Source organism: Somniosus microcephalus, chromosome 5 (assembly GCF_052327205.1).
Source record: "Somniosus microcephalus isolate GS21.2 chromosome 5, FLI_Smic_1.0, whole genome shotgun sequence".
In the NCBI taxonomy this organism is placed as follows: Eukaryota; Metazoa; Chordata; class Chondrichthyes; order Squaliformes; family Somniosidae; genus Somniosus; species Somniosus microcephalus.
The window spans coordinates 29,483,609-29,501,818 of NC_140991.1; the positions used below are offsets into that span (position 1 = coordinate 29,483,609).

The window sequence follows — 18,210 nt, forward strand, 5'->3', positions numbered from 1 at the left end:
CTGCACCTGTTGCTAAGCAACAGGGACGCTTGGATCGGTTCCTGCACCTGTTGCTAAGCAACAGGGATGCTTGGATCTTGTGGCTGGAGCTCCTGCACCTGTTGCTAAGCAACAGGGAAGCCCGGATTTGTTGCTGTGTACGGAGTTCTCGTACCTTTTACCTCTGTAATCCGGACTTTTTGATAAACCGGCACCACGCCGGTCCCGGATTTAAAAAAAAGGAGTTTCCTGTACTCCCAAATGGTACCATAGTCCCTTGATTGTGGGTTTCGATTTTCAATCCCTGCAGCTGATCAGAGGCTGCACTATACATGCAAAAAACATGGAAGAAATTTACAAGTACTGGAAGAATAAAAGAACAAAAACAGGACAGCTGCAGAGAAAAATAAGAAATTGCAGAATTTAAAAAAAAACAAATTGGTCACCAATAAAAGTGAAAATGAACAGAGAAAACAAACTGAAACAAAATGAAACCCAGAAAGAAAGTGAAACTGAGTAAATCAAGGGTACAGAGTAAGGGGAGGGGGGAATGGGACTAAGTAGAAAGCTCTTTCAGAGAGCTGGTGAATGCAGGATGGCATGAACGCCTCCTTCTGTGCTGTAAAGTTCAACAATTCTATGGAAAAAGCAAGTAGATTTTTCTTAGCGTCAGTAAACGGGGAATAAATTATATCCATCATAGCAATCTTATATTTTTAAGCAAAATACAATGATCTAAACAGCAGCACTTGGTACCACAAGCCTTTGTGTGTTTTCCTAACCTAACATTATAACTCACAATGAACACAGATTTATGGAGTCTTGTGTTAATAATTTGCGGAACAGGATTTCCATGGCTACATCAAAGTTTATCAGATACAACTGCGTAGCAATGCTGCTCAGCCTCCAGCTCCCAGCAAAAATTAGTTTGCTCCACCTTGCGTGCCGGTAGCACTCTTACCTCTGTCAGAAGTTGGTGGATTCAAGCCGCCCTCTGGGACTTGAGCGCATAATCTAGGCTGACAGTGCAATGCATATCCCTCAGCACTATTTGAACAGTTGGCAAGTCCTCCCAATGTTTTGGCCAACATTTATCCTTCAACTCGCAGCAAAAATATTAACTGGTTATTTATCTCAGTGCGGTTTGTGGGATCTTGCTGTGTGCAAACTGGCTGCTAGGTTCTGCCTACAAAACAATAGCGGCTACACTTTGCAAGTAATTAATTGGCTATAAAGCACTTAGGACCTGAAGAGGCTGTATAAATCTGTTTGTTTTTTTTTAAATTGTAATATGATGAATTGTGTAAGGATGTGCCAGGATGCATGGAGGAATAAAAAGGGGAAAATTTAATATGTCACTTGTAATTTTATTTGTGCAAAATAATTAACATTTTTAGTAATTAGTAAATTCTGGTACAATGCAGTTGTTACCGGTTTTCATCTGGTTAGCCTGAAGTGCCACATTCTCTGCTCTCATCTGCACAAGTCTTGATATATTGTATAAATAAGATTTTCTCACCTGAACTACAATACTGTTATCATAATGTGGCTTTTCTCTTTACTCTAGATACATAGAAACTATTTCCTCTGGTGAGGGAATACAGAGGAAGAGGGCACAATCTTAAAATGAGAGCTAGGCCAGTTGGAAGTGAAATCAGGAAGTATTTTTCCCCCCACACACACAAAAGGGTAGGGAAAATCTGGAACACTCCCCTCAAAAGGTTTTGAATGAAGAGCTGATTGAAATTTTCTAAACCGATAAAAACATTTTGGTTAGGTAAGTGTATAAAGGGATATGGAGAAAAGGCGGGTAAATTATACAGAATTACATTGAGGTACAGATCAGCCATGACATGATCTAATTGATTGACATAACAGGCTGGCTGAATGTCTGCTCCTGTTTCTATGTCTCCACCAACCACCACGACCAACCACCCCCCCACCACCACCCACTATTTTTCTTTGCTACCATTCATTTGGGTTTTTTTACTGACCAAGTAATATGGAAAGTTAGAAATAGTAAGTGCTTCACTGTAGTTAGTTCTTTACACATACAGTAAATTTAAGCATTTGAAAAAAACCCAACTGTTACCTTCTTACCTGCAGTTCAGTTAAATAACCCATGCCCAGCCAGTCTGTAACTAGTTCACAGAATCACAGAAACCTCACAGTGCAGATAGAGGCCATTTCGGCCCATCGAGCCTGCACCGACACATATCCCACCCGATCCCTGTAACCCCACGTATTTAATCCCCCTAACACTAAGGGTCAATTTATCATAGCCAATCAACCTAACCCGCACATCTTTGGACTGTGGGAGGAAACCCACGCAAACACGGGGAGAACGTGCAAACTCCACACAGACAGTCGCCCGAGGCCGGATTCGAACCCGGGTCCCTGGCGCTGTGAGGCAACAGTGCTAACCACTATGCCACCGTGCTGCCCTTGTGCAACTTGCCTTTAATTTTCACTGTGGTGCCTTTTATCTCCCCACATTAAGTAATATACAGGAAACTTTCGATTTACCGGCACCTAAATAACCAGAAATCTCGGTTAACCGGCAAAATTCAGGAGTAGGTTTAGGTAAGTTTTACTTCATATTCTACTTGCCTTCCTCCATCTGTTGCTGTGCAAGGGTGTGGCTGCAGCTGTTGCTAAGCTACAGAGACGTTTGGAACTTGTGGCCACTGTTTTGCAAAAGCAACAGGGTTTGTTGCTTTATACGGAGCCGTCAGCTCTCCGTATCTTTTACTATAGCTTTTGGTTATCCGGAATTTTTGATGAACCGGCACCACGTCGGTCCCGGATAAAAAAAAGTTTCCTGTATTTTCTTTTTTTAAATGTGCACTATGGACAATGTTGGCAAGTTTTGCTCATCCTTAGTTTCCCTGAGAACTAAGCGGCTTACAAAGGCCACTTACAGGGCTTTAAGGTACCTGTCGTGTTGGACTGAGTTATGTGTAAGCCAGGCCAGTTAGACAGGTTCCCTTCCCTGAAGCACATTAGAACCAGTTGGCTTTTTAAAATGACAAATTACCAGATTTATTAAATTAAATTCTCAACTTGCCATGGTGGAATAAGAATTCAACCTTTGGATTACTAGTTCAGTATAATGACCACTACACTAGTGTGTTATTCTCAGCATGTGGCCCTCGCTGGCATTTATTGCCCATCCCTAGTTGCCCTGAAGGTAGTGGTGGTGGTGTAGCGGTTTGGATATAACCGAGTAGCTTGCTAGGCCACTTCAGAGGGTAGTTAGAGTCAAACACGTTGATGTGGGACTGGAGTCACACTTAGGCCAGACTGGGAAAGGACAACAAGTTTCCATACCAGCTGGGTTTTTACGACAATCCAACAGCTTCATGGTTTTTTTTTAAACTGGTAATCAAATTCCATGGTGGGATTGGCACTCGTTTATTTTGGATTTAGTCCAGGCCTCTGGATTACGAATCCAGTAACGTAAGCACTACACTACTGTATCCTGCTTGTAAACAGGCTAAACAAAATAGAGTAGTCTAAATGGCTGCAGAACTACAACAAACTATCCTGTTTGCAAGTACTGTTCAGCTTATGCAAAAAGAACTCAACTTGATGTCTGGCATAAGTTTGAGTGAATGTCATCAGAGGCTGGGATCGAAACCCAAACTCTCACGCACAGCTCAACTTCAGACCACTAATATGTCATACAACATATCTTTAAAACTGCTTTTATACTGCTGCTCATTTAAATTACAAATCGGGAAGACGGTCGACCATTAGCCAGCTCCCTGTATTTATGTTACTAAATCTAGGTCTCGCCCCACCAATGGAATCGTAGACCTAGTTTTTTTTAATTTTTTTTTTTTTTTTTATAAAGCACTGGGTCAAGGGGGCTGGATCGAATAACATAAGGAACCAGCTCACAGATGATAGTCTCCTGCAATCCAACCTAAATAAGTGCCAGTGTAAAAGCATCGCAAGTTAATTCTGCTTAAAATGCGGTGAAAAACTGCCAGAATATCTGAAAATGCTGACAAGAGCTCAGTCTGGAATTCTCATAACCCTGGGAGAGGATTTAAAGACTACAATATACATAGCATCATAAAATTCCACAAGCCTGACCCATTGCAATTGTTTAGAAGGGCGTTTCCACTTCAAGATACACATTGTATACTAAAATAATCTTTTAGGAAGCAGCCATCAACAGCTGACTCACACAAGCTGCAATTACAAGTCAGCTGTATTTAACCACACTTGTTCAAACAGAGGCTAGTTCACTTACATAAGATCTTATTACTGAGGAGATAGGAACAGGTGCAACTTCATAGGGCAAGAGGAAAAACTGGCCGCACACATTCTTACCGTTTACAAAAAAATGTCATGTGTTTAGCAGTGTGAAATTTTACAGACAATATTAAAAAAGAGATTACTTACTGTTTTCTATTGTGGGGTCATACGAGTCCACAAACTGCCCTTCAACAAACTGAATGGTCAATGAGGACTTCCCTAAAAGAGAAACGGATAAACATGAATACCAAGTTATCTTCTCCTGAAAGGCTGTGCAAAATTATGTAACGTTTTCTTCCAATAATCTCACTTTTTATAAATGATATTTGGCTCTCTGCCCCTACCCCATACACCCCTTGTTGCTCTAAACGTGTTATTCCGATAATTGAACCCCTCCTGTGTTTTGCAGCACTGTGTGTACAAAAGTTCCTGGTAACAGACTGTTAAATGTCATCATGTCACTCTTTTATCTTGCATTAGCCTCTAATGCCCTTTTGACATTAACAGTTCATGCAATACAGGGACTAATGAACTTTAAGAGCAATAAATAGATTTAAAAAGGACATCTCTCTTTAAAAAAGAGAATTTCCTATCTGATACTAAGAGGCGAGAGTGCCCAAGTTTGAATTTGCGATTGTTTCTCTCCCCCACTATCTGCTGGGGAAGCATCCCGCCTCCACTGAGCCCCTCCCTAAATATCCTGGCTGAGATCCGGAACTCCAATCATTGCAGGTTTACCATATTTACAGCACGGTTTGCATTTTGCAGCTTCCAAATAGGACATTTAGAGACATAATTTCATTCCATTCACACGCACTATTTAAAGTTTAACATTGAATTTCCATTCGTACACTCAAGACAAAACTGTGAACAAATATTCCCTAAGTAACCACACTGCATCAGTGAATATGAACTAATTAAAAGAATCTTTATATTCTCATTCATGACAACAGAACCAATGTTAAATATACTGTTGTGTGAAAATGTTAAATCTTCCACAATTGCTTCATGTAATCTGCAGTTGATCCATCTCTTTTTCTTGGAGAAAAGTTTTGTGCCCAAGAGCAAGAAAATGGAACATTCCTTTCCAGGCACCCAAAGTCAGCATCAAGCACTTCAATGCCAGGTACAGGTTTAATTAGTGAATAATAGGTCCCTGTACTCAGCCCCAATCTCAAAAGAACCTCCCTACACAGTCCATCATTTTGCCACACTAGCGAATCCTGTTGGTCTCCGAGATTGGCAATTATTGCCAAATTATCTTTGCTTGAAATCAGCAGACTTTTGCCCATACGAGACACTCATTCTGATCCTCGACGGTAACCCACTCGGAGCTCAGAATATGCCAGCAAACTATTCAAGCTTTGCTCTTGCGGGTTATGAAGTCAGCTGGGCACACTATTAACCCTCCTCCCAGGTATGCAGGATACGTGTGCACGCAGGGTTTTCCATGTTTTCTGTATAAGCTTTGGTCATCATTCAAAATACAGGTTTAACCATCATGCCAGAACAAGGGGAGAAAATGAACAAAACACAACTGTGAAAGTAGCTGAAGATTGTTTGTTTAGGGAAATTATTGAAGCATCAGATTTAACATTTTGCTGATCATGCAAAGTCTACTTCGAATTAATGCTAACAGCCTGAAGTTGCATCAATATCAAGTTCTTCTGGATCAAAATGAAAATACACAGGTAAGTGCAGTACATTTGTAAATACTTATTCATGCCTGACCAAATCTGCTGGTGGTGCAGAAACTGCTGGTTTTGGATCCCACTATTACTCAGATACAATTACTGAAAGAGCCAAATCTATAGCTACTGAAATAATATATTGCTCTTAAAATGTTAATGTAAAAAAAAAATCAATGAGTCAATATGGCAGTAAACAAAATTGCTGCCCAAGCATAGGAATCAGGACAAAGATTGACTGCACGTGGATAAACACCAGAATTGAAAAATCTGTAGTTATTAATCCAGTATCTCAGTAAGGAAAAATAAGCTTAATTTTAAGGGTAAACAAATTCTGCGACTGGTGAAAATAAATCATGGATGTTGCAGTCGGCTGTGGACAAAGGAGTCAGATTGAATGACCATTACATGATGGCAATGCTTATGCCAGTCAATGCAGCCCAGCCCCGAATATGGCAACTTAGAGATATTAGAGGCATCACAAGTGGCAAACAGCAAACCAGAATGCACTTGTAAGTATTTATGCTGTATTTAACATAATTGCAATGGCTTTTTTGTGGTCTAATGACCAATCAAAAAATGTTTTGCTACCATTAAATTGGATGCCAACTACAGCTGCACAGTCCCACTCCATTTCCGAGGTAGACCATGCAGCAGCAACAGGTGTGATAGCCACTCCTATCACTCAACTGTAAGAGTGGACAAATTTTTTAAATTTTTTATAATCTATAATAATGCAAATTGATTGCTAAACAAGCACTGATCATTTGCAACAAGGGTTTCATTGTCATTCGCTTAGTTTATTGAAACCAACATGCTATAGAAAAAACTGCACTCAAGTCGATATGCGCTCATGTACCAACATGACTTGTGTGCAATACTCAACCATGTCAAATTTCTTCTAGCAGCAGTACTTCTGCCTGTCAAACTAAAAATGCTCACTCCAGAAACAACCCAAATTTGAGTAGATAAATCTGAAATTGTACTGCTACAGGTTTTTCACAGTTCAAGCTGACAGAATTTCTCACACCCAGTTTTACTATAATCCTAGATACAACATTGGGCTTGATAGAAATGCTCAAAAGAAATATGCAACAGTAACATTTTTCTTACTTTCTGAAAGGTCACAAAAAACCCAATTGCCACCCTAATCGTTTAGGTGGCCAGGTCAGCGAGTTGCTGAGACGGACAGACTATGAAGGTCCCCAGGTTTGACCAAGTCTGTGCTGAATTAGCTGCCCTCAGCTAGGGTGGCAATAGGATCACAATAACCAAATTCAGCACCTGTGTTGTTAGAAGAGATAGATTTTTTGACTTGAGGAATCGAGCGATATGGGGATCAGGTGAGGTTGAAGATCAGCCATGATCTCATTGAATGGCAGAGCAGGCTCGAGGGGCCGTATGGCCTACTCCTGCTCCTATTTCTTAAGTTCTTAAAGCGGGGGGGGGGGGGGGAGGAATTAAAAAGCCATGGTTCCAGTTCCTTGATACGTTTTAAGTAACTCCCTCCCTCCAACTTGATATGTACGGGCATCGGGTTTAGACTGGATCAGGCTTGGGTCTAATGTCCTCTTTGGTTAAGAGTCTGTCCATGAATAGGGTCTAGGTTTACAGATGGCCACTTATGTCAGGCACCAGATGGTATCTGTCTCCATGGAAAGTACCTCTTTAAGGAACCACACATTCAGGACAGGAGGTAATGGAAATCTGGCAGAAAAAGTTTGGAAATAAGTGCCTCGGCTTTCCACCACCACCCATGACAGTTATCCTATGTGTGCATATTCATGCATCTATAGCATTCGTCAGTCGTGGCTCAGTGGGCAGCACTCTCACCTCGGAGTCAGAAGGTTGTGGGTTCAAGTCCCACTCCAGAGACTTGAGCACAAAAACCTAGGCTGACACTCCAGTGCAGTGCTGAGGGAGTGCTGCACTGTCGGAGGTGCTGTCTTTCAGATGAGACGTTAAACCGAGGCAACGGTCTGCTCACTCAGGTGGATGTAAAAGATCCCACAGCATTATTTCAAAGGGGTGTTCACCCCAGTGTTTATCCCTCAATCAACATCACTAAAAGAGATGATCTGTTGCTTGGCTGTCGCATTTCCTACATTACAACAGTGACTACACTTCAAAAAGTACTTCATTGGCTGTAAAGCGCTTCGGGACGTCCTGACATGGGAGGCACTATATAAATGCAAGTCTTTCCTTTTCTTTCATTTTGATTTCAAATCAACTATTCGCTCTACCATATAAACACTTGCAAACTAGAAACAAATATAAAGAGTTTTGTTCCAACACATTTTTAAACAAAATAAATACTCATCCTAGCATGGTGCTGAGCCACACAAAGCAAGACAGCCTCAGGTTTGATCGCTCATTATGCTCATGTACGAAGAGTTATCATTTAGGCAGATACTAAAGGGCTGTCCGTACTCATCGAAGAGTACGCCCAACAAGATTCATCTTCAGGAGCGGAAGGAAGAAAATGGGGAGGGAAGGGAGCAGCAGGAAAGGAGAGTGTGGGAAGAGAGAACATTGGCCAACAAGTTTGCAATCTAATCTGCGCTCTCAGGGGTGAATTGGCCAAGTGTCATGCTGGGTCACTTCTGTGTACCTTCCAGCACGCAGCTACACAGCACCAATGGGAGCGACTGGGAACGGAATGTCTTACTGTGGCTTTGGCAAGTTGTACAAAGCAATCTTGAAATGCCCGCAGGGGATGATGATAAAGGGCTTACGAAACATCCAGCAATGCTCCTCATACAAATGTAACTAGAGCTTTGTGTGAAATCACCACCATAATTTGAAGCAATGAACAGTGACTATTACAATCAGCAATATTTTATAAAGCCACCCACTACCACCTCTTCAAATTCTCTTTATGGAGTTGCTGTTCCCCCCCCAAAAAAAATCAGTCTTTATCCTGCATTTCCCTCCCATTGCATCAAATCCAATCACGAGGGCTAAATTTTCCTCCCTGATGTAATATTCATGAGGGTTTTTGGGTCAATATTTTTAAGAATGTACTTGCAACTATTTCAAATATAGACCATTTCTAATATAGCAGATTGCTACGGTGAAATAAAAACTCAATGTACTGAACATCACAACTTGATTTTATTAAAACATGCTGTGAAAATAATGAATGCTAATGCCTAAAGCAGCAAACCGTTTCTCTCACGCAATTAGTTATACACAGGTTTGAACTCATTAACAGCTTTTTTGCATAAATATTGGAGAAAATATAAAGCCTATTTAAAAATTTATACTCTTCAACTGACATGCAACATCGAGAACCACAGCAGATTTTTTTTTTTTTTAATTTTAAAAAGAGCGTCAAAAAACAAATTAAAATAGTTATATCGGTTTACTGAACAACCAGCCTGCTGCAAAAATGTGTTACCTTATCAGGAATTCAGGGTAAATATTGGTAAAATGTGCTGCACAATTTCTTGCATACTTTCAATTAAGGTATTAGATTCAGGCATGTCTGGAATTGCTGTTTCAAAAGCCTCACTGCTGCTAGTTTTAATGGAAGTTGGGTTAACAGATCGACAAATTCCACACCCATTATTCCACAATGTGAACCGAAGGGGCACACAAGAATTCACACCCTGTTTGGAGAAAAGCAACAATCACTACAGTGCTTCACCCAGACTACTGCAGGCCTTCGTAAAAATACAACGCGTGCTCGTCAACTGAAACCATGCCCCGATAGAGATATTAACCCCAGCAGAAAGACAGCAAAAATGATCAACTCTTCCCAAAAGGGCATTGCTTACATTGGTGAAATGATGATTATTTCAAACCGTTCCTTCATGTGGCTTCTGCACAGTACTTCGCATCTGCCAGGTAATGTGGTATTTTCTTTCACAGTGTAACCTATTACCAGAGCAATGCCGAGTGAGCCAAAGGCTGCAGCTAAGTACAGGAAACTTTTTTATCCGGCACCGACGGGACCGGCACGGTGCCAATTGATCAAAAAGTCCGGATTAGAGAGAGGTATACTCACTAAGGTACGAGAGCCCCGTACACGGCCACAGGTGCAGGAGCTCCGGTTACACGGCCACAGATCCAGGAGTCCCTGTTACACGGCAACAGGTGCAGGAATCCCGGTTACACGGCCACAGATCCAGGAGTCCCTGTTGCACGGCAACAGGTGCAGGAACCCCGGTTACACGGCCACAGATCCAGGAGTCCCTGTTGCACGGCAACAGGTGCAGGAACCCCGGTTACACGGCCACAGATCCAGGAGTCCCTGTTGCACGGCAACAGGTGCAGGAACCCCGGTTACATGGCCACTAATATAAAGTAAAACTTACCTGAACCTACTCCTGCATTTTGCCGGTTAAGAGATTTTTCTGGGGGGTTTTTTTAGGCACCGGTTAAGAGAGAGTTTCCTGTACACTCATTTTTTGGCTAATGTATACCTCAAAGGTGGGGATGGTTGGATGAAAATTGTAATTGTTGAATCAGAAGCTCCAACTTTATAAATAAATGCAAAAGGATAGAATCAGATTTAAATAATTTTTTAAATAAATTCATTCTTGGGATGTGGGCCTTGCCAACAAGGCCGACATACCCAGTTGCTATAACCGAGTGGCTTGTTAGGCCACTTCAGAGGGCAGTTGAGAGTCAAACATGTTGGTGCGCAACTGGAGTCACATAGGCCAGACCGGGTAAGGACAGCAGATTTTCTTCCCTCAAAACAACATTACTGTACCAATTTGGATTTTACGACAATCCAAAAAAAATTGAATTCAAATGGTGGGATTTGAACTCACATTCTGTGGATTATTAATGCAGGCCTATGGACTACTAGTCCAGTAACATAACTGCAACACGACCACTGCGTTGGAAACCTTGTAAGTTATAGTATCTATGTCATGAGAAATGAACTAAAAGACTGAACTAAATTGACCTAATTTCTTTTAACCACAAACCTATCATTTAGAGCAAAATGGAAATCTGGAGAGAAACAACCTATATAAATACTTCAAACTTAAGGCCCATGGAATAGTTGATCAATCCTTTTGATCAGCGGTGGTTCAGGCATAACCAAATGTGGCCCAAGTGTTTCTTTGATCCAGCCCACCGAGCCTTCTTTATGCTGAACTGATTTTAACGTCAAGCCCAGGAAGCTTAAAGAATTGAAATTTTGCAAAAAGCTGCTCACTGATTGGTCGAAATCCACCAGTTCAGCATCAGCTTTTATCAGTTCTCCAGAAACTTCAAATAGCTGAAGTTAATAATTGTCAAACCTTGGAGAAGGGAGGAGGTAAGAAAAGGGCTTGAATTGTGTGTGTACGGGGGCCGGAAATTTTTGTTTGCGAGGACATACATTTCTACTTGTAGCCTGCTCTCCAGGTTGGCCGTCAGTGGTCTTACTTCCTCCATGGCATAGGTACTAATTAAGGCAAAAGAGGTGTTAAAGTGCATCTAGCGGGCATTAGACTGCAAGTAGGAACAAGTTAACCTGGCATATGCAGATCAATCGTGAAGTCAATTCTGGAGTTATGAGGGCAGGTTTGATTGTAATCTCTCAGAATCATAACATGCATTGGAAGCGCTCAAAGAGCAGCCAAGGTGATTCTAGACCATACTCATGAAAAAAGGCTCAAGTGACTAAAGTTATTGCACTGAAGACAGGGAAATGTGATATGAATCTTCAAAATAACAAAAAGATACAGATAAGTAAACAAGTTATTTATCTTGGATAAGTATAGGATTCAAGGGCACAAGTACACAAACCTTGAACAAGGTTAAAGATAAGTTTTTTTTAAATTCTCCTCTTTCTCCCCACCCCCTTTCCCCCCCCCCCCACAGAATGAACTCCCAGAAAGGTAGTTGATTCAGGGCCAATTGGCACCTTTAAAAAGGAGCTGAACTGATGTGTTGAGAAGTTGGATTGAAGCTTTTGCAACTATTTGAACACTGCTTGTTTCTCTGCCTTGGCTGACCAAACTATGGCTTTTGTACCAGTATATGCTAAATAAACCCAGGGCAACAAAAGAGGAAATGCAGCCTAGTTTAACCTGACCATGGCTCAGTATAAACACAGGTTTACAGCAATTTTCTAATTAATCTTTGAAATGGTTCTCCTGTGTAGGCAACAGATGACATGCCAGCACAGTTGTAACAAGCGGTCATCGCAGTACTTTCATCCTGTGGACTTGTTACATATGGTTTGGAGTTCAACAAATGATAGTGAAAAAAATAGTACAACAGCTACCACAAAAATGATTGTTCTTGATGTTTAATTTAAACATTTGTTTCAATGTAAAGTATTCCGAATCCTGATGTACATAAATACATATCAATTATAGATGGTTGTACATCACAACGCTACAATTTAGTTGTGTTCAGGGGACATAAAAAAACACTAATGAAGTATGCGTGGTTGTAATTTAAGGGGTTCCTAACAAGTTAAACCCAATCTTTTAAATCAGTTTTAACTAAAGTCTCTAAACTAAACAAGTTACCTTTTAAATACACTGATTAAAACCAGTGAGGCAAATATATTACAGAAACATGTTTCACAGAAGGGTATAAAATGGGAGATTTTGGTTAATTCTAAATCAAGATTACAGGGAAAGGAAGAGCCCAACATGTACTACAAACAGCAAGGGCGTGCTTCCAGTCACGACAGCGCAATTACAGTTCATAGTATGCGTTAGTGAAAATACCAGGGTCCAGATGACACATCTGACAGGTTCATCACCATCCAACTGTTTTGAACTGACCTGGGGATTGACATCAATCATTACCTAAGCTCAAAATGTCAGTTGTTGAACCAATTTTTTCCAGCTGACAGACCAGCACCACAAGCCTCAAGAGTCAAAAGCTGCTTTTATATTGCACTTAGTGGCTCGCTCGGTCCGCTGGCCTGACACATGGGACTTATGCAGCCACTTGGAACCTCAAAATAAAGTTACCAGATTCATAAAGACCTACCACTGGGGAGACCTGGTTAAAAAAAAAAACACAAATCCATGCCACTCCACTCAATATAAAAACAGCTGCTGACCGACAAGAGGGGCAAAATCTCCTCTAGGAAAAGAAATCCACAGCCATGTTTTTGAATAGGGTCAGTACTTTAGGTCCAAACCACTTTCCCACCATAGTGCTGTAGTAATTACAAATACAGAACTTTTTCTATTGTCTGCATCAATGGTGTAGAATGAGGAAGCACCACTTTTAAGGAATCGCAAAACAAAAAAGGTGACATTTTCAGTGCTAAATTACTTGTTTAGGAAGGACGTTCTTGCCATGGAAGGAATGCAGCGAAGATTCACCAGACTGATACCTGGGTTGGCAGGAATGACGTATGAGAGATTGTGTTGATTGGGATTATACTCACTGGAGTTTAGAAGATTGAGAGGGGATCTCATCGAAACCTATAAAATTCTGTCAGGCCTGGACAGACTAGATGCAGGAAGGATGTTTCTGATGGCCGGGGAGTCCAGAACCAGGGGTCATAGTCTAAGGATAAGGGGTAAGCTATTTAGGACTGAAATGAGGAGGGATTTCTTCACCCAGAGAGTGGTGAACCTGTGGAATTCTCTGCCACAGAGGGCAGTGGAGGCCAGTTCATTAAATATATTCAAGAGTTGGATATATTCCTTAAGGCTAAAGGGATCAAGGGATATGGGAAGAAGGCAGGGACAGGGTACTGAATTTTGATGGTCAGCCATGATCTCATTGAATGGCGGAGCAGGCTCGAAGGGCCGAATGGCCTACTCCTGCTCCTATCTTCCATGAATGTAGCAGGAACATGGAATAGTTTATTAATCTGGATCCACATTAAATTTAGGATATGAATTTTGAATTGTATCTAAAATCAGTGAACATCGCACTGCAAATTAATTCTATTATATACAGAGACATAGCCTACAAAATCCACGTAAAAGCAGCTTTGTTTTAACTCAAACGTTTGTGTATCATTATATTAGCTTGATATCATTGGTTTAAAAACACATAATTCAATCATGGATTTAATGTAAACTCCAGCATGTGTGCCGTTACGATTAAGGAAGAGGAGAAAGATTTGAGAGAATTAGAACAGCAACAAGCTTTTTGTTCCAAGGATAGAGGGATTGGTACATCGCAGCACTGCTAATTTCAGACTTGGTATCTGTTAAGTCTGTGGGTTGTATTATAAATAATCACAGACTCCACTGTTAACAAAATAAAACACGTCTTTACTATTCAGAGGCTCGGGCGATTCTGCCCTAGTTAACGTATCACAACCCTTATATACTGGTGTGGTCACTATCGGTATTACAGTATACATGAGCCAATAGATAGTGCCACCCTAAAGTAGTGCTCTTAAAGGCGAACGGTTACATTCTATAGTTCCCTTAAAGGTAAACGGTTACATACACAACACTCCTCCCTTCCTAGCTTATTACTTACAGAATCCCGTTAAACATACAATCTTCAACTTTATATAAACAGTTTGCAGATATACTCTCGATGGAGTCAACGTCATATAACAATTTACAGATATACTCTCAATGGAGTCAACGTCATATAACAGTTTACAAACATACTCAGTGGAATCAGTTTACAGGTTCAGTCTCTGTGGGAACAGTTCATAAATTCAGTCTCTGGTATTAATTCGTTCCAGACAGCATCCTCCATAGCCTTTTTTTTTTTATTTTTTATTAACAGCTTGTACTTTCGTCCTGTTGAACCAGCAGTGCGGACTTATACAACCCACTGGCTGTCTTGATAATGTCCCTGGATTTTTTTTACAAATTTAGCACCTTTCGTAGTGTTCGGACTGAGGTAGTAGAAGTAATAATATTTTAAACAGTTATTATTTTCTGCTTCTTCTTTTTCTTTTCTGCCTTTTTGAAACTCTCCGAGCTCTTTTCCCGGCTGCCATCTGTAGCGCCACCAACTCTCTATGTTCCTTAGACCTTAAGTGCTTCCTCAGGATTTCAGCACTTTGGGAGTTCCCATCACAATTTGGGCAGACCACATCCTCATAACATTCGGTGTCACTCAACAGGTCAAAACCCTTCTTCAAGCAATCATATTCATCCTGCTCTTCCTCGGATGTCTGCCCTTCCTTCCCTCCTGGCCTCATTTGTGCGTTCAATCCTTTCCCTTCCTTCAGGGATTTCGTTATCAGGCTATTTAATCCTTCTACTGAAGTAGCTGTTTCCCCATTCTCCTGTTCCCCTGGACGTAATTCAGCGTACTCCTCCATTTCATCCATCATTTTCTCCAATGCTTTCATCTTCTCTTCCTCTTGTACTTTGGCTTCCAGTGCTTGGAGAAGTTGCGCCTCGATGCTCTCTAGCTCATGTTCAGGGCCCATTCCCAGTTGAAACTGTTCTTCAAGTCGGTCAACCTCGGTAATTGCCGCCTCATATTTGTCTTGGGCTTCCTTCCATATTTTTATGAGTTCTGCCATGTCTTTCACCTCTACATCCTCATCTATGTATGGAACTTCTACCGATGAGTCTGTCTTGGCCCTGAGCTCCTCAAGAATTTCCTGCAGCCTTTGGACTTCTTGCTCATGTTCAACCTTTAGTTGCTCATATACTTCCAACGAAACTAGCTTTTCGGAGGTTGCTGAGTTAACCCCCTCCAGAATTGTAGTCTGGGCCTGTTCATACTGTTTTTTCAACTTCTCGCACTCTGCTTGTAAGGAGTCTTAGAGAAGAACTGGAATAAAATCCTGGCTTCCTGAAGATTCCTCTTCATTTGTTTCTTTCGCAATTTCCTGTTGGAGTTCAGCCAAGGCTGCTATGCTATCTGCCTCTCGAAGTCTCACTGCCATCAACTCTTCTTTATTCTTGCAGTCCATCTCAGCCATTTCCCGTTTACTTTCATTTAACTGAGTGAGTAGTCCCTTATTTTGGGCTGAGAGATATTGCACCCTCTCATGTAGACCCTTGCACTCCTTCTCTGCTTGACATAGCTGATTACCGCTGATTTGGTTCTGCGTTTCAAGTTCCAACATCCTTTGCTTAGCTTCTTTCAGTTTCGCCCCTATAAGCTCCTCTTGCAACATGGCCACATTATTCTCATCAGGTAAAGAAGCGTTTCTCTTTTCCATGTCCAAGATTTGTTTCTGCATCTCCTTAAGAGCACCCTGTGATTCAACTTCTCTTAACTTTGCCTGCACTAGCTCCGTCTCTAATTGCAGAACAAAATCCTCAGTGCAGCGTGATTTGCCCTTCTGCTGTATCTCTAGATCATGCAAATATTCTAACCCCTGAACATCATCAGGGAGATGTGATCGGTAATTGGTCACGATGGCTCTATGGTCGCTCTCTGCTTGAGCCAGTAGGTTCTGTTGTCTTTCCAGACTCTCCCATTCGGTGTCATAGAACTTTTTCATTGTTTTCATCTCTTGTACGAGGCGGTAACTTAATTGTTCTAATTGTTGTTGTACTTTGAAATAGCGTTGAGTTCGAGCCCGGTGTTCCTCCGTAATGCATATGTCTGTAGCTTGAACAGACTCAGAATTCTCTGTCTTTATGCACGCCATCGATTTTCCAACCTTAGTCTGTGAGTTAATGTTAACCTTGTTTTTCATACATAAGCTGGACTTATCGTCTTCCGGCTCAGAGTCTGAGCTGCTTGTCTGCACCGAGTCCTCACTCGTCATTGCTTGTCGGTAGTGCCATTCCATGTCTATTTTCTTGATCCACTCCCGTCCTAGAAGTGGTGGTCCTCCCTCAGGTAGTACGTACAAATTCATTCTTGGGTGTACTTTACCCCTATCTCTCACCTTGACTCTTATTTTCCCCATGGGGTATACGCGATGCCCCGTGTATGTCTGTAATACGAACTTGGTATTTCTTAAGGGTATGTGAGAGAATAGTCGGTGGTAGTCCTTTTGGTTGATGACTGATACAGCTGATCCCGTGTCCAGCTCCATTCGTACTTGGACTCCAGCTATTTTTAGTGTGACCCAGATCGTCTGTAGATCAGTTACTTTACCCACATTGTGGATTCTCAGACTATCCAACTCCTGGCTGTTTGGGTCTGAGTCTGAATTTTGTTCGTCTGAACTCTTTCCAGCCACCTGATGCACCTTGTTGTACTTTTCTTGTGGTGATGGCTTCCTTTGTTTGTTGGTCTTCTTTCTGGACCTGCATACCTTCGCGATGTGACCCAGTTTGCCACATTTCCTGCACTCTTGATTCTTAAACCAGCACGGATTCTGGTCGTGCGTTGTCTTTCCACAACGGTAGCATTTGGAAATGCTTGCAGTCATTTGGTCCACCCCGAGTGCTGCCGCCTTTAGCTGCATTTCCGCCGTTCCTTTCACTGCGGCTTCGTGCGATGAAGCTATGAGGACAGCCCTGTCCAGTGTGAGGTCGTTTTCCTCCAGGAGTCGCTTCTGCGTTCCTTCTTTGGCCAAGCCGCATACGAACTTGTCCCGCAGCGCCTCTGTCAAATTCCCTCCAAGCTGGCAGTATTTCGCTAGCTTACGCAGTTCGACTAAGTATTCCGCATTGCTTTCATCTTGCCTCTGGGTTCTGGCGTAAAATTTAAATCGTTCAGCCAGTATCGACGGTGTGGGGTTCAAGTGATCCTTCAGCACTGCTACGATCTCTTCGAAGGTCTGGTCCACTGGTTTAACTGGTGCTATTAGATGTTTCAAAAGCCCGTATGTTTTTGCTCCCATCGAATTTAACAAAGTTATTGCCTTGTCGTCATCCTCAATGTCGTTGGCTACGCAATATATTTCTATGCGTTCCACATACATGGCCCAGTCTTCTATTTCAGCATTAAAGTCATTAATATTTCCTCGCTTAGGCATCTTCTTCTCTTTTCGAGTACAGTACAAGTATTACTTTACTTATTATTAATTTTCTTCTCTCTTCTTGAGAACACCACAAGTATTGCTGTACTTATACTTATTTTCCCTCTCTTCTTGAGAACACACCAGCCTTTCTGAAAAATCTTATTACTTTCCTGAAATTCTTAATAATTTCCAAGATGGCGGTTTCCCGCTTCTTCCTTCTTCTTCAGCGGTTTCCCCGCGAAAAATGGCGGCTTTCCCGCGCTTCTCGCTCTCCCCGCCCACTTCGAAGGCGGTTTTCCCCCGTTCCCCGACGCTGACTTTCAGCCCGAGTGCGGCCCTTATCAGCGGATGCGATCGATGGCCCGGCTGCGCCTCGCACTTGAAAGCGGCCCCCGGCCTCTGGCTCGCTCCCTCCCGGGCTCTGGCTTACCCGCTCGCGCGTTTCACCGCGGCTCTTATCAGGGATTGCGATCGCCCTGTCTTTGCAGCCAACGCTGCGGCTTACCC

General features: G+C 42.0%; 1 protein-coding gene across 1 annotated transcript in view; it reads right to left on the reverse strand.

The window, feature by feature from the left end:
* rheb (Ras homolog, mTORC1 binding) overlaps positions 1-18,210 on the reverse strand; it is a 91,100-nt gene that overhangs the window by 51,794 nt on the left and 21,096 nt on the right. The window contains exon 2 of the mRNA XM_085987489.1: positions 4,393-4,464. Coding sequence (XP_085843615.1) covers positions 4,393-4,464 — 72 coding nt within the window. The remainder of the gene's footprint in view (positions 1-4,392; positions 4,465-18,210) is intronic.